Raw genomic sequence first — 15,694 nt, 5'->3', positions numbered from 1 at the left:
GACAAGGCTGGGAATGACACTGATAAGGCTGAAATGTCACTGGGCAAGGCTGCAATTATTATTATTCAGGATTTATATAGCGCCAACAGTTTGCGCAGCGCTTTACAACATGAGGGCAGACAGTACACTTACAGTACAAATCAATACAGGAGGGACTAGAGGGCCCTGCTCGTTAGAGCTTACAATCTAGAAGCTGCAATGACAAGGCTGCAATGACACTGGACAAGGCTGCAATGACACTGGACAAGGCTGAAAATAACACTAACAAGGCTGCAATGACAATGACAAGGTTGCAATGACACTGGACAAGGCTGAAAATGACACTGACAAGGCTGCAATGACAATTACAAGGCTGCAATGACACTGGACAAGGCTGAAAATGACACTGACAAGGCTGCAATGACAATTACAAGGCTGCAATGACACTGGAACGTCCATCAGAAGGAGGGGGATCGCGCGCGCGTTCCCACGTGCGTGCGTGCCCACGCAGCGGCGCGATCTCGATGCGCTTGTGTCACCCGGACACGGCGCATCTCGGATCGGAAGGAGGGCTCTGTGATTGGCCGTCCTGATCACATGACGGCCATGTCTAATCACAGCCGTCATGTGATGTAAACAAACAGACGGTTGCTAGGCAATCGGCTCTCCTCTCCTCACACGGAAGTCGTCGCTGAGGAGAGCAAATCGCTGCAGCCGGCTGGGGATCAGTGAGTATGAGCTGTTTTTACAGCTTTTTACTCACTGATCACTAGTCTAGTGTAATACACACATGTCCCCACACATGTCCCCAAAACACACATGTCCCCAAATAATAAAAAGACATGTCCCCAAATAATAAAAAGACATGTCCCCCACATATGTCCCACTAAAATCACATGTTCCAATGATTATCTGCACACATATGTCCGTGATCACCTGCACACATCTGTACATGATCATTTGCGTACATATGTCCGTGATCACACAAACCAATTATTATACACTTAACGGAATTTTTTTTACCAAAAACATGTAGCAGAATACATTTTAGCTTAAATCTATGACAAAATTAGATTTCATTGGATTTCTTTTAAAATAAAAAGAAGAAAATATTTATTTTTTCCCAAATTTCCACTTTTTTTGCGCTTATATCACAAAAAATTAAAAACAGAGTCGTGAATAAATACCACCAAAATAAAGCTCTATTTGTGTGAACAAAATGACAAAAATTTCATTTGGGTACAGTGTAGCATGACCGCGCAATTGTCATTGAAAGTGCGAGAGTGATGAAAGCTTAAAATTGGGCTGGGAAGGAAGGGGGTGAAAGTGCCCTGTATTGTAGTGGTTAATAATACATGCTTTTTGAGCTTGGGGAGGGTCTATATGATGTTATCGTTACAAACGCTTATAGACGCAAACGCGGTAAAGTGTGGCTAAACGCGGTATGAAAACGCGCCAAAACGCGCATTTTTAAACGCAGGTTTCTGCTTTTTAAAACATGCATTCAGCAGAATTTGCATCGGAGCGTCTCGTGTGCATGGGGCCTTACATATAGATTCAGTTACACATTTGGATCTATTTATATTTTATTTTTATTTTTATTGGGTCCACTATTTGTTGTTGGTTGAATAGAGAATACAATACTGTTTACATTTCTATTTAGTTGAAGTGGCAGCTGCAGGTATCACACTAGTTTGATCCAGGAGCGCAGTGGTTGGAATACAAGTAGAGGAGGGCTCAACTTGCTTACCATCAGTTTTGGTAAATGGTTTATCTCAAACCTCAACAGCTACATCTGCAGGACAGGTTGTTCTGTTGGAAAACAGCAAATTTACCAGGTGAAAATAAAGGAAAGGAAGCCTATAAAAGAAAATTAGTGCAGCCACTACGTCTAATGCCGCGTACACACGTAGCGGACTATCCGGCGGACTTAGTCCGGCGGACTTTCCGAACGGGCTACTTGCCCACACACGGCACTTTTTTTAAATGAACGGACTCGTCCACACATGCGGAGGAAAGTCCGCTCATTTTGAGCGCGTCTCCAGGTAGGCGGGGCCCGCGAAGGAGACGTAGCTGGCCCCATCACCTGGTATGGACTTAAAGGGGAACCCCAATGCTGAAAAAATCGGCGTAGGGGTCCCCCCCAGGTCCACATCAGACCCTTGTCCGAGCAGGCCAGGAAAGGGAGGGGACGAGCGAGCGCCCCTCCTGAGCCATACCAGGCCGCGTGCCCTCAACATGGGGGGTGCCCCCCGAAGTCGGAAGAAGAGGGCGGCGGCGAGGAAGAAAGCCGGGCTCCTCCGCTAGTAAAAGAGCTAGAAGAAGATAGCGGAGGAGTCCGGCGAGAAGACCCCTGAAGATGGAAGACCCCCGGAGCTGTGCAGTAAACTATTTTAACCCTTGTGTGTTGTGTTTTTTTTAACTTTTTTTTACAGGTGAATGGGTAGGGGTACATTGTACCCCATACTTATTCACATAGGGTGGGGGGCCGGTATCCGGGGCCCCCTTATTAAAGGGGGCTCCCGGATTCTGATAAGCCCCCCCGCCCACAGACCCTGACAACCAACACCAGGGTTGTCGGGAAGAGGCCCTTGTCCTCATCAACATGAGGACAAGGTGCTTTGGGTGGGAGTGCCGCGCGGCCCCCCCTTCCCCAAGGGACCCCCCATGTTGAGGGCATGCGGCCTGGTACGGCTCAGGAGGGGGGGGCGCTCGCTCGTCCCCTCCTTTCCTGGCCGGCCGAGTAGCGTGCTCGGACAAGGGTCTGATGTGGACCTGGGGTGACCCCCACGCCAATTTTTTCAGCGTTGGGGTTCCCCTTTAAGTCCATACCAGGTGGCGGGGCCAGTGACGCATCCTTCGCGGGCACCGCCTACCTGGAGATGTGCTCAAAATGAGCGGACTTTTCTCCGGGCGGGAAAAGTCAGTTCATTTCAAAAGTATGGCGGACTGGCATATGCACTGCCGGATTGTCCGCCAAAATGCAAGTCCGGCGGGAAGATTGGAGTGCAAAACTACTTTCTAAGTCCGCCGTACTTTCAGGTAAAAAAAAGTCAGACGGAGGCACACGGGGGGATTGTCCGGCGGATTTGAGTTTGCCGGACTTTTCCACCCGATTGTTTGATCGTGTGTACGCGGCATAAGAATTGGTAAGCTGAAATATAATAAATGTTTGCTTTTGGGTTTAATACAGCTTTAAGGTCAAGCTGTATATACAGAAATAAACATGCCTAATTTTTTATCTGTTGCAGAAGGGGATAAAACTCTGTGTTGGTAGTCCTAGGAGAATCAAATCAGCTTCAATATAGGGTAGACTCGGGTCGCAGAGTGCCCACCCAGGTGTGTTACAACAGCAAATGAATATTCGCTGTTGTAACACTGATCCTCCTACTGGCCAATCAGGAAGCCGGGTTGACACCGGACACCTGACTGGCTGAAAGGACAGGCGATCTTATTGGATGCCTAGCAGGAGGAGGGGAGAAGCTGGAAGCTGCCATGGAGAGTGGACTTGAAGATACTGCACCAAGCTGCCTGCCACCCACCACCTCCACCGATGGGGTAAGTGCCGGGCCGTCTGGCAAACATCGGGGGTGGGTGCCGCTCGGGAGGGGGGGGGGGAATTGATGGGTGGTTGTTTGCTGCCCCCCCCAAAAAAACCCCACCAGCTGCCACTGATCAAACTGATCTTCCCTACCCAAGCAGCAGCCCAGCTCATTTGCGGTATATGCCTCCCAAACACTGCCCTAATCAACAGCGCTGGTCAGAGAGGGAGAGTGATGCTGATTAGAGCAGTGCCTAGTGGGGAGTGCTGGTATGTGAGAGCTGTCAGCCTACTTTTCTACGTGCTGAATACAAAGGGTTTTTAACCTAATGAGAAAATAGGAGAGAGTTTTTTATTTCTTTTAGCTTACTAGCTTTATATTAGAGTTTTGTACAGAAAAATACATAACGTATACATATAGCAATGGGTTACTGTTACATACTTCTGACCACTGCACTCTGTATGACTTAATGTGCTTAAAGACTACAGTCTACTGTATGTTGTTAATTTTTAATAACATTAAAGTAATTGTATTGTTAAAAAATACAATATGGCTTAGGTAGCAATTAAATATGCAACTTTTTATTAAAATAGGTGTTCTTAGCTTGGCATTACAAGCTGATTTGAGGTGAAAAACTATTAAAGTGTAGTAATATGAAAATAGTTCATCTGCCCCCCCCACAGTGCACAGTGCCCACAGCTTATAAATATTATTTATAAAATACTGCCACTATATACCTTTTTTGGCTGAGCTGTATAGTGATAAAATGCAGTTTATCCAGTGCTGAGAGTTCAGGTAGGAGGGGATTTCCCCTTCAGCCTATATACATGCCCACATGTATGATGTCAATATCATGTGACCTGGCTAGCTCTGAGAACAAGTAATTATTCTCTCCAGCATAAAAAACACAACTGAGCATTGGCACTTTTTTTTGGGGGGGGGGGGGGTTACTCTGTTTTCCTTACAATTTTTTTACACAAGTGTGTGGGGTTTCTTTCAACTTAAATTTAAGAACTTATGTACTATTTTGCCCTCACAAAACATATATTAGTTTCTTCATTTGAGTAAGTACTCCTGCTATTTCTCTTCACAAAGAACCTTTCCAATCATACTAAGCATAGAAGCAGATCCCCGACAGCACGATCAGTTCCCTGCTTCTTCCTTGGGACCTACAAGACTCTGCGCCGACAGATGGCATGCCTGTATTCCCATAGCCTGTCAGCTTGAGTAATGTAGATCTCCATGGAGAAACTAAACTGGAATCTGTGACATTGGTGGAAGCCATTGATGTTAATGTTTAGACACTGCCTCCAGCCTTCAAAGCTGTGAGAAAAAGAGGAGAGCCAGTGGTCAAGTGACCACAACTAAAAAAATAGACACAAGAAATGTTTTGAGAGAGTAGTAAGAGTAGAGTGTTATTATGGTTTTTCAAGCCAAGACTTAACAAGTACTTGAATAAACTTGCTAAAGCATTTTAGTGTGACTTGCACCTTATTCTTTACACCCACTACATGCCAAGGCACTCTCCTGAGACTTATACCTAGTACACAGGATGAGAGAATCAGACGAAAAATACGACTTTTGAGCGATTGTCCGATAATCTGATCATTAGTACACAGCTTTCGAGAGCCGATCATCAAATATTTGAAGGGACAGAGAGAATTTTTGTAACTTTAGTAACCTATAGGTTTTCAATATTAAGACTAGCATGCAAAAAAAAAAAACAGACGATCATTAGTCCGATATTTTTATAGTGTGTACTAGGCTTAAATGCAGCCTGGAAACTTCTTTATAGTAAGTGGGCTCGGGCATTCAGAACGCATCTTACTTGGTTGCCTGGGGGTCATCTCATTTTAGCGTTATAATATTATATATCTCATTTAGCGATAATATGGGTACACACCAAAGAAAGGAGCCTTGAATTATAACAATCTCCCTATGCCACTAAAATGTTAAACTAAAGGGGAAATGAAAAACAGTAAAATACACTTGAAAAAGTGTATGTAAAGCCAAGATGTTTTGTTTTGTTTTAGATGGTATGGATGGTAGGGTATGAAAAGTCTAAAACCCTAACCCTAAAAAAAAAAAAATGTTCTGCCTGTGTCCCATAGTCAACAGGAAGTTGAAATCTCAGATTGAACAGAAATTCAATTTTTGAGAATTGCTAAAGGAACAGGTAAACCTATTGGAGGATTTTCCCTCATCTCTTGCTGTGGTGACAACAAAATGTGAGATTTCCCCTCACTTTCTGTCTTACGATGATCACCAGGACAAATAAAGAGGATGAATCATCTTGAATAAATGGATGAATATGGGACACATAAAGCAATACAATCTATAAAAAGAGTCTAAAGCCGTGTACACACGAGCGGACTTTTCAACGTCCAAAGTCCGACGGACTGAGTCCGTCAGACTATTCGATCGTGTGTGGGCTGCAACGGACTTTTGACTCGCCAAAGTCCGAAGGACTTTAGAATATGGAACATGCTTCAAATTTTCCAGACGGAACTCCGCCGGACCCGGGTCCCTTCGAAAACTCCGCTCGTGTGTGTGCTATTCCGACGGACTAAAACCGACGCTAGGGCAGCTATTGGCTACTGGCTATGAACTTCCGTATTCGAATCCAGTCGTACGTCATCACGTTCGAATCCGTCGGAGTTTAGTGTGATTGTGTGTGGCCAAGTCCGCTCCGCCGAAAAGTCCGTCAGAACTCCGTCGGAACTCCGGCAGAACTCCGACGGAACTCCTTCGGAAGTCTGTCGGACATAAGTCCTCTCGTGTGTATGGGGCTTAACACTTCTCTGCTCTGTTCCAAACCAAAGAACAAAATGCTGCCTTTACATGCATTTTAAGAAATAACCCTGAGAAAGTAACTGTAGTTTACACAGAATTTTTAATACTGCACAAATTTCCCATAACAAAGGCAAGAAAATTATATAAATCATTGCAACTAAAGCTCATTAAATAAAAGTTCTTCAAGGTCATTTATAAAACAGACTACCTTGTATCTTAGTAAACTAACCCACAATAATTTAATGACGATATATATAATACACTAAAATTTGAATAAATTAGCATTCTTCTTCAATTTTCCCTTGAAGATACTTGCGAGAAAATACAATAAATCATAATAAATCATTCCTTTGGAAAAAGATAAATATTGCTCTAGAAGCTCTACCAGTTTCCCAAATAATCCAGTGCCACAGATGGTCCTTTGTTGCTACTGAATGTAATAGAGGTAGCTGGTTTCTCGTATTAGCTACCAAGAAACAATCAAGCTGTACCTATTAATCACTTAAACATCTCAGACTGAGATTAGATTTTAAGAAACATTATCATTTATGGAACAAAATAAATCCTCACATTTAAACCAATGGTGTCTGAGAAAATTTTAAAGCAGCCCTACATGCCTTACAAAGATGTAATCTTTATATAAGGTTTATAAGGTCCTATGTGTGTGTATATATATATATATATATATATATATATATATATATATATATATATATATATATATATATATATATGTAAAGGGCTATTTTTCAGCAGTAACTAGGGGGAACTCAGTTTCACCACAGTTGGCTCAGGTCTTCAGCTCCCTGCTCACCACTATCACTTGGTAACACTGAAGTCCAGCTACGTTTACAAGTGGTAGCTTATCTCAGGTGCCCAGGGTTCAGTGTAGTCATGGGCAGGAGAGGCTGCGTGGTAGGCTGCACCCTCTGTGGTCTCCATTTTTTTCCTGGTGACCAGTTGTTGATGCTCCTACTGCATGATCTGCATATGACAGATGGTGGAGCTTTTAAAGAGGGGGAGAAAATGAGGGAAGTGGAGGGAGGGGGTTGAATGCAGAGGGAAGAGCACCTTTTTTATGCCATTTGGTAGGTATGAGTGTGTGGCGGGCATGGTTGAGTTCCTGCACCTAATTTCTGAGAAAAAAAGCCCTATATATATATATATATATATATATATATATATATATATATATATATATATAATATCCCCATATGAAATTGCCTGTGAACTGGAAAAGGAAAATTAAATTAGATTGCTGGCCCAGAACAGGTGGAGAAGATTTAACGCTTTGACAAAGCCACGAAAATATATGTTTTAGTTGAGAGGCCTTGTGGGTGTCTATAACAAATTCATGGGCGGTGTGGATATGTTGGACACATTTGCAGCAAAATATAAGTTTCCTTTGAAATCCCGCCGCTGGTACATTTACATCTTATAGCACACCATCATCCTAGCTGTGATCAATGCATGGCTGCTGTACAAACAGGACTGCAAAGCACTGAATTCTCCCAAGAAAAAGATACTAAACAAAAGGCTGTTTCAAGCCCAATTAGTATCCTCCCTCATCCTAGTTGGTACAACTGTCATAAAACCAAAGCGAGGTCGACCAGGTTCAATCCATGGGAGCCCAATTCCGCAGACAGGGAGCCCCTTAAATGACAGGAAGAGACCATCCACAAAAAAAGGGAGTCCTTCAAATGGCACCCCAGTCAAAAAGTCACCTGTACATCCACCAAAAGACATTTGCAAGGACATGTATGGACACTTCCCTATAAAAACAATTAGAGGACGCTGCAGACAATGTGGTAAAGGATATACAGTACCAACACACTTTGCAGCAAGTGAAATGTCCGCCTCTGCTTCTCAGAGGACAAGAACTGCTTTTGGGACCATCATAACTAAGCATAACTAAACATGGCTATAAACACAGCTAAATATAATATGTGTCAAAGTTTTCATTCAATGCATCAATGCAGTAGGTTTGTAAAAACAGTTTGAACATAGTTTTATAATAAATGATTATTAATAAAAAAAATGACTTGCATCATTATTATTTTGTGATAATTAGTGTATAGATATATAGGCTACTGTTGAGGGACTTAAGCAGAAAGCCCTTTAAATAAACTTTTTATTGGTCTATACATTTATTCTGACAGTATGAGTAAAATTACTGAAATTCTGCTACCAAACAGGCCCAATGTTGCAAAATTACAACATTCTCCAAAACATGTTCTAAAACTTCAAAAAAAATAAAACCCAGTGATTTCTACATTAGAGGCCTCCTACAACAATATCTAAAAGGTGAAAAAAAATGTTTGTCTTGTCAATGATATTCAAAGCTCCTGAAGAAACTAGTTTATGAGTGAAACATGTCGAGCATCATACTACATCGACTGAGTTCACAAATGATTCTTCTCGATCTCTATGTATTGTATGGATGTATATCTGTATTTATAGTGCTGTTTTAGCAAAATTTGTTATTTTTTTGTATAATAAATTTCTATGAAAATTTAAAAAAAAAACTATTTTTGAGTTATTGCTATGTGATCTTCTTTAATGTATGTAATGTTTGATACCGTTAAAAGTCCCGCTTAGGCTAGTCACCTCTAGTCACCTCTCCTCCTGCTTCCTTTTTTTAAATTAAATACTTGGGATTTGGTATCATTTTGTTTGGTTGGCTTCACGTCATCCTCTAAATTAATTAAACTAACAGCTAAAGCTAGTTTAGTGCCCCTGGTCTCTTTCAGATAGCACGGAGAAATTTCAGAATTTCTTGCTGCCTATAGGATCCACTCTAGCCTGTTGAGTGGACAATAAAGGGGCAGTCGCACAATAATAAGGTCATTCCTCAGCTCTCCCTTCCTGGGAGTGCCTCTTTGTTGTCTGAGGTGGCAGACACTTGAGTGAGGAGCAGTATAGAAAGAAATTGCTGGTACTTGCCAGTAGTTAGTCAAAGCTGAGCCCCTCATAGATCTTGATTTGCAGAATAGGCAATATTAACGTTGTTAATAAATCAATGATGATTTTGATTTATTAACACTTTTCTTGTTGTAACATGATATTAAGAATTAATGTTGATTTTGATCCGTTATCAATTTTCTTATTTTCATTATTTTAAAAGCTATGGCCATTATTCTGCATAAATATAACTTGGGCCTCCATTCACACCTGAGTATTTTGGAGCTTGAAGTTCACAGTTCCAAAATATTTAACAAGCCATGCTTCTGAATGGTCCCTGTTCATATTTGAGTGTTCAGGTGCTAGCAGTTCAATGCCTAAAGCTCTAAAAGGTACAAGAGCTACTTTTAAAGCAGAATGGGCCGTTTTTTTTTACGAAAAAAGGATTAAGAATGTGTGTTACATATGTTTTTTCAGATGATACTATAGTAAAATTCTACTGGGCCAAAAATGTGTGGTCCTGCTCCAAAGAAGTTCCTATTCTGCATCTCACTACCTAAAGAAAGTGTGAAAAAGTTCAGAGAGCTCTGATTGGGAGCTGATCAGCAGACCTTTTTCAGTCATGCCCCTTCAACAGCAGCTGGAAGAACAGAACCTGTGCTAATCACATGCACACTCCCAAGAAAAAAAAACTCTATAGTAATACACACCAAACTGAGCATGTGCAGAGTACCCCCAAGGCTCTGTTCTATCAGGAGATGGGATTGGGGACAGTGGAAGAAGGGGAGGATCAGAGAAGAAAGGATCACACAGCCTTTTTACACATTAACCACTTAGGTTCCACAGTGGGTATAGCAAACATGGTTTACTGCATATACAGACTGATTTTACTGTTTACTGTGGGTTTAGTAACACTTTAAGTCACATAGAGGATAATAACATTCCTATTCAATTCTAATATTTCATAGTACCGGTAATAAAGAACTAGTGTTTTTCACCAAAATAGAGTAACCATTGCTAATGACATTTTTTGCTTCAGCAATACAACTGCACATCAATGTTTGTAAATATATATGTAATGTAAACTTCGTTTCTGTTACTTACCTTGGCAATATGTGCCATTGATGCGTTTGTAACCTTGAGGACATTCCATATACTGGGAATATGCTGGATGACCTGAAAAAAAATGTACGCCTTCAGTAAGTTGTTTTTAAATAAACCTAATCATTAGTTTATATTATTGATTCCCCATGTTGCCCATTAGAGCGCTCTCATGCAACAGTAAATCTATAAGTAATATTTAATATATTTTTACAGCGCACCAGTAATAGCCAATCAAATAGACGTGAAAACACTTTTTATAGCTTTAGTTTACCTAAGCTTATTTATGGTTGCATGTGATGTGGCTAGCATAGCAGCAATGTCTGTTCAACCTCAAAAGAAAGTAGGACTTGCCCTGGGCTCATTTAAATACCACAGCCCTTCTAATTGCAAGTTGTATCCAAGACAGCTTTCACACATCTCTGCAATATGCACTGAAAAAATGTCAGATGCAAAAATAAAAGCTACTACACACCAGCTGTATCACAAAAGTCTTCATTTGTCATATACATTATCCACAAGCATGGCAATGCAGGCTTGGAAAAACCCGTTTGTAAATGGATAGAAAACTGTCTAAAAGACTGTATGCAGAGAGTTGTGGTTAATGATTCATACTTTGAATAGTCTAAAGTTATCAGTGGTGGACCCCAAGGTTCAGTGTGGGGACCCTTACTTTTTAATATATTTATAAATGATATAGGGTCTGGGATTAAAAGTAACATTTCAGTTTTTGCAGATGACACCAAGGTATGCTAAAAATATGCATGTATCATACATACTAGGGGCAGTACAACTGGGGGAATCAATGGTGGAGAAGGATTTGGGTGTTCTGATAGATCATAGGCATGCAATGTCAAGCTGAGGCATCAAAAGTGAGCAAAATCCTTTCTTGTACAGGTGATATTCGAAAAATGTGAATATCGTGCAAAAGTTCATTTATTTCACTAATGCAACTTAAAAGGTGAAACTAATATTATGAGGTTAGACTCATTACATGCAAAGCAAGATAGTTCAAGCTGTCATTTGTCATAATTGTGATGATTATGGTTTACAGCTTATGAAAACCCCAAATCCACAATCTCAGAAAATTTGAATATTACATGCAATCAATAAAACAAGGATTGCACATAGAACAATATTGGTCCTCTAAAAAGTATAAGCATGCATATGTACTCGATTTGGTCCCCTTTTGCAGCAATTACTGCCTCAATGCAGCGTGGCATAGAAGCTATCAGCCTGTGGCACTGCGGAGGTGTTAAGGAAGACCAGGAGGCTTCAATAGTGGCCTTCAGCTTTTCTGCATTGTTCGGTCTTACGTCTATCATCTTTCTCTTGGCAATGCCCCATAGATTCTCTATGGGGTTCAGGTCAGGCGAGTTTCGTGGCCAATCAAGCACAGTAATCCCATGTTCATTGAACCAGATTTTGGTACTTTTGGCAGTGTGGGCAGGTGCCAAGTCCTGCTGGAAAATGAAGTCACCATCCTCATAGAGCTCGTATGTGGAAGTAAGCATGAGGTGCTCCAAAATCTCCTGGTAGACGGCTGCGTTGAACCTGGACTTAATGAAGCACAGTGGACCAGCACCAGCAGATGACATGGCACCCCAAATCAACACAGACTGTGGAAACTTCACACTGGACTTGCAGTGTATGCCTCTCCATTCTTCCTCCATGCTCTGAGTCCTTGGTTTCGAAATGAGATGCAAAATTTGCTCTCATCAGAAAAGAGGATTTTGGACCACTGAGCAACAGACCAGGTCTGTTATTCTTTAGCCCAGGTAAGACGCTTCTGACGTTGCTTGTTGTTCAAGAGTGGCTTGACAAGAGGAATATGACATTTGAAGCCCATGTCTAGGATCCGTCTGTGTGTGGTGGCTCTTGATGCAATGACTCCAGCCTCAAGCAACTCCTTGTGAAAGTCCCCAAAACTTTTGAATGGCCTTTTCACGATAATCCGCTCCAGGCTGCAGTTATCCCTGCTGCTTGTGTACCTTTATCTTCCACACTTTTCCCTTTTACATAACTTTCTATCAATGTGCTTTGATACAGCACTTTTGGGAATATCCAACTTCTTTTGCAATTACCCTTTGAGGCTTTCCCTCCATATGGAGGGTGTCAATGATGGTTTTCTGCACAACTGTCAGGTCAATAGTCTTTCACGTGATTGTGATTCCTACTGAACCAGACTGAGAGACCATTTAAAGGCTCAGGAACCCTTTTCAGATGTTATGGCTTAATTAGCTGATTATAGTGGGATATTTTGAGCCTAGAATATTTCACCTTGTCACAATATTCTAATTTTCTGAGATTGTGGATTTGGAGTTTTCATGAACTGTAAGCCATAATCATCACAATTATGACAAATCAAGGCTTGAACTGTCTTGCTTTGCATGTAATGTAATGAGTCTATCTCATATATTAGTTTCACCTTTTAAGTTGCATTAGTGAAATAAATTAACTTTTGCACGATATTCAAATATTACCTGTATTAAGAGAGATATAGACAGCAGAGAGGGAAATATCATTTTCCCTTGTACATGTCATTAGTAAGACCTCATCTGGAATATGCAGTTGTTTTGGGCACCAGTTCACAAAAAGGATATTGAAGAACTAGAGAAAGTGCAGAGAAGGGCAACCGAACTGATAAGAGGCACGGTGGAGCTCAGCTATGAGGAAAAATTAGAGGAACTGAATCTATTCCCTCTTGAGAAGAGGAGATTAAGGGGGGGTATGATCAACATAAATAAAGACATAGGTGGTCCATATAGTGAACTTGGTGTTACATTATTCACTTTAAGGTTATCACAGAGAAAAAGAGGGCACTCTTTATGCGTATATCTAATTGCCTCTTGGGGGATCAGAAAGGATTTTTATTTCCTCTGCTGGAGCAAATTGGATCATGCTTTTGTTTTACCTGCCTCTGGATCAATTGTGGGTATATGATTGTGTAAATAGGATTGCATAACGTTTTTTTTTTCTTCTATTGGTTGAACTTAGTGGACTTGTGTTTTTTTCAACTAGACTAATTATGTAACAATGAAAGTCCCTGCCCTAGAGCCGCCCTGATGCATTTCACCCAATCAGGGCTTAGGCATGTCATTTCCATGCTCGTGGAAGATTTATACAATAAATTAAAGCTTTTGTGATACATCTGGTGTACACTGGCTTTTCTCATAGCTTCTGGTTTTTGAGTGTAGAAGGCTTAGCTTGCCTCTAGCACATAGTGTTTGAGTGGCCGAGGGGGAAAGCTGCATGGAAGAGAGAGTTATTTCTTTTTTTGATGTTAGAAAAAGATTGCGATACATAATTTTGTTCTCTGAATTTCCCCGCACATGTAACAGGAATCTAAGTAAGTGGATTTGGTTTACCTGCAAATTCCAGGCTTGCGGCATTTAAAATAAACCTTTGGCTGTAAGGAAAGTATGGCTACACAATTAAACACATGCAATACCCTGGTCCAGAGAATATTCCCATAGAAGGGAGAAAGAGTAAAGCACTTCTTACACAACATAGCAATTTAGTGCCTTCAACTGTTTATAGTATGTATCCCAGGGCTCTCACATTAGTTCTGCATGATATACCTTATTTTGCAATGAAGCATATACAGTATAGTGTGTCTGTCCTGTCAATGAAGGCAAAATAAATTGTTAAACTTTGATTACTTTTCTTTTCAAATAAACCCAGGGCATAGAAGGAGAGTACATTATGAATAAATTGTAGAAGGGTTAAGACAGCAGTGTATTGTTAAATGAACCAGTTGTGCTGCCTTATTATATGTTATTAAAGTACATGTGTAATGAGATAAATATAAAACTTTATACAATTAAAAACACGTCAGACTCCCATCCAGCCAACATAGTGTAGGCTTGAAAATGGCCTCGGCCCATGAGTCTGCCCCCTGACATGTTCCGCTCTGCCCATCGGAGTTTAATCATAGGGAATGCTTAAGCTCCGGTGGGCAGAGTGAAACATGCCAGGGGACGTGGCTTTGGTGGAAACTCATTGGCTGAGGTAGTTTTCAAGTCTACACCAGGGTTCACTTGACGGGAGTGTGGTACTTTTTTGATTTTATACATGCATCACTTCAGATGAGCACCTTTGGCAGCCTGCACCTTTCTCTCTGGTGTCTGCAGGAGTCTGGCTTCAAAATCTAGCAACAAAATATATAACTGTGTTTGCTGACCCCCTCATTCTGTATGCTGAAAATTGCAATGCTTTCTAAAGTCACTAACCCACAAAATGCATTGGGCAAAAAGAATCAGTTGCCCCTGGCCTCCACCAGACTGTGTCCTATTGGTGGTTCAGTGAATTCTTCTTGTCCTAATGTACCACTCTTCACTAAAGTCACTTCTTTCCCTCACTACCACGGTTGAAGAAGTGATAGTCGAGGTGAGTGGTGGAATGATCACATGTCCCAGTGCTCACCTCTATAGTCCCTGAGGAATTCTGATTACATCAATTTCACAGGATCTACCTAGAAGTTAGAAAGTGAAACTCCAAGCTATTAAAAAAACACTCTATTTATGTAATTATTTAAAAAATCATTGAATGTATTTTTAAAAAGGTGCTCAATTACTTTAAAGTCCATTGGCCTTACATTAGATATTCCAAATCCCTGGCATTGGAAAAATAAGGCTGAGGGAATTTAAATTACTAAACAGATCACACTATGCTATACTAGAATGTGCTGCCTTCCTAATGTACCAGGGACTGAAAGAAGGGAGATGGTTGCTCATTTTCAAGGGGGTGCACAGAGGACCTCGTCAATGTGCAGAAGTTCTTTAGTAGAGCAAAGAGCATGCTGGAGTTAGGGAAGTGACACAAATATCTGAAAAACTGCAGACCCTGAGGAGTAAAGTTATCCTCTGGTTAAACAATGAAACAGGAGGGTGGAAATCTAAAGTGCATATCCGTTGTGCTTTGGCTGTTTGGCTGGTATTCTCAATAAGAATTTACAGAGGAGCAATAATTATATATTAAACTTATTCATAATCAAATTACTGAACACAGGATGTCAGGGGAATTAAAGTAAGCAATTCCATTGACAGGTTTCTGAAAAAGAGTGTTCCAGGAAAGTGCTAGCCTGCCTCTCCTAATCTGTTCCAGTCATATGTCACTTTATTTAAGGGCAGGCTTGGTTTTTGACACTGACCTTTTCACACCTAGAACGTTCCCTTTCCAAGAAATGAAATTCTCTATGCATTCATATTAACAACGTTGGTTCCTAGAAGCATTTTACTGCATTTGGCATTTAAATCAGACATTTATAGCCAGCTTAAACGTCATCCTGGTTTCTGGTTTCCAGAAATAAGGACCTGGACATTACAGTGGAGAGCTCATCCAATTTGTGATCTCAGAGTGTTCAACACATTAGCTAA

At 41.0% G+C, this 15,694-nt stretch overlaps 1 protein-coding gene across 5 annotated transcripts in view; it reads right to left on the bottom strand.

Annotated features, from left to right (window-relative positions):
• The window catches only part of LTBP1 (latent transforming growth factor beta binding protein 1), a 466,869-nt gene that overhangs the window by 146,140 nt on the left and 305,035 nt on the right, over nt 1–15,694 (bottom strand). For all 5 annotated transcript variants that reach the window (XM_077486428.1, XM_077486427.1, XM_077486431.1 and 2 more), the window contains one exon: nt 10,320–10,391. In XM_077486428.1, coding sequence (XP_077342554.1) covers nt 10,320–10,391 — 72 coding nt within the window. The remainder of the gene's footprint in view (nt 1–10,319; nt 10,392–15,694) is intronic.

Source organism: Lithobates pipiens, unplaced genomic scaffold (assembly GCF_037356315.1).
Source record: "Lithobates pipiens isolate NorthernLeopardFrog02 unplaced genomic scaffold, aLitPip1_a1.2 Scaffold_18, whole genome shotgun sequence".
In the NCBI taxonomy this organism is placed as follows: Eukaryota; Metazoa; Chordata; class Amphibia; order Anura; family Ranidae; genus Lithobates; species Lithobates pipiens.
This window is presented reverse-complemented; position numbering and strand designations above follow the sequence as displayed.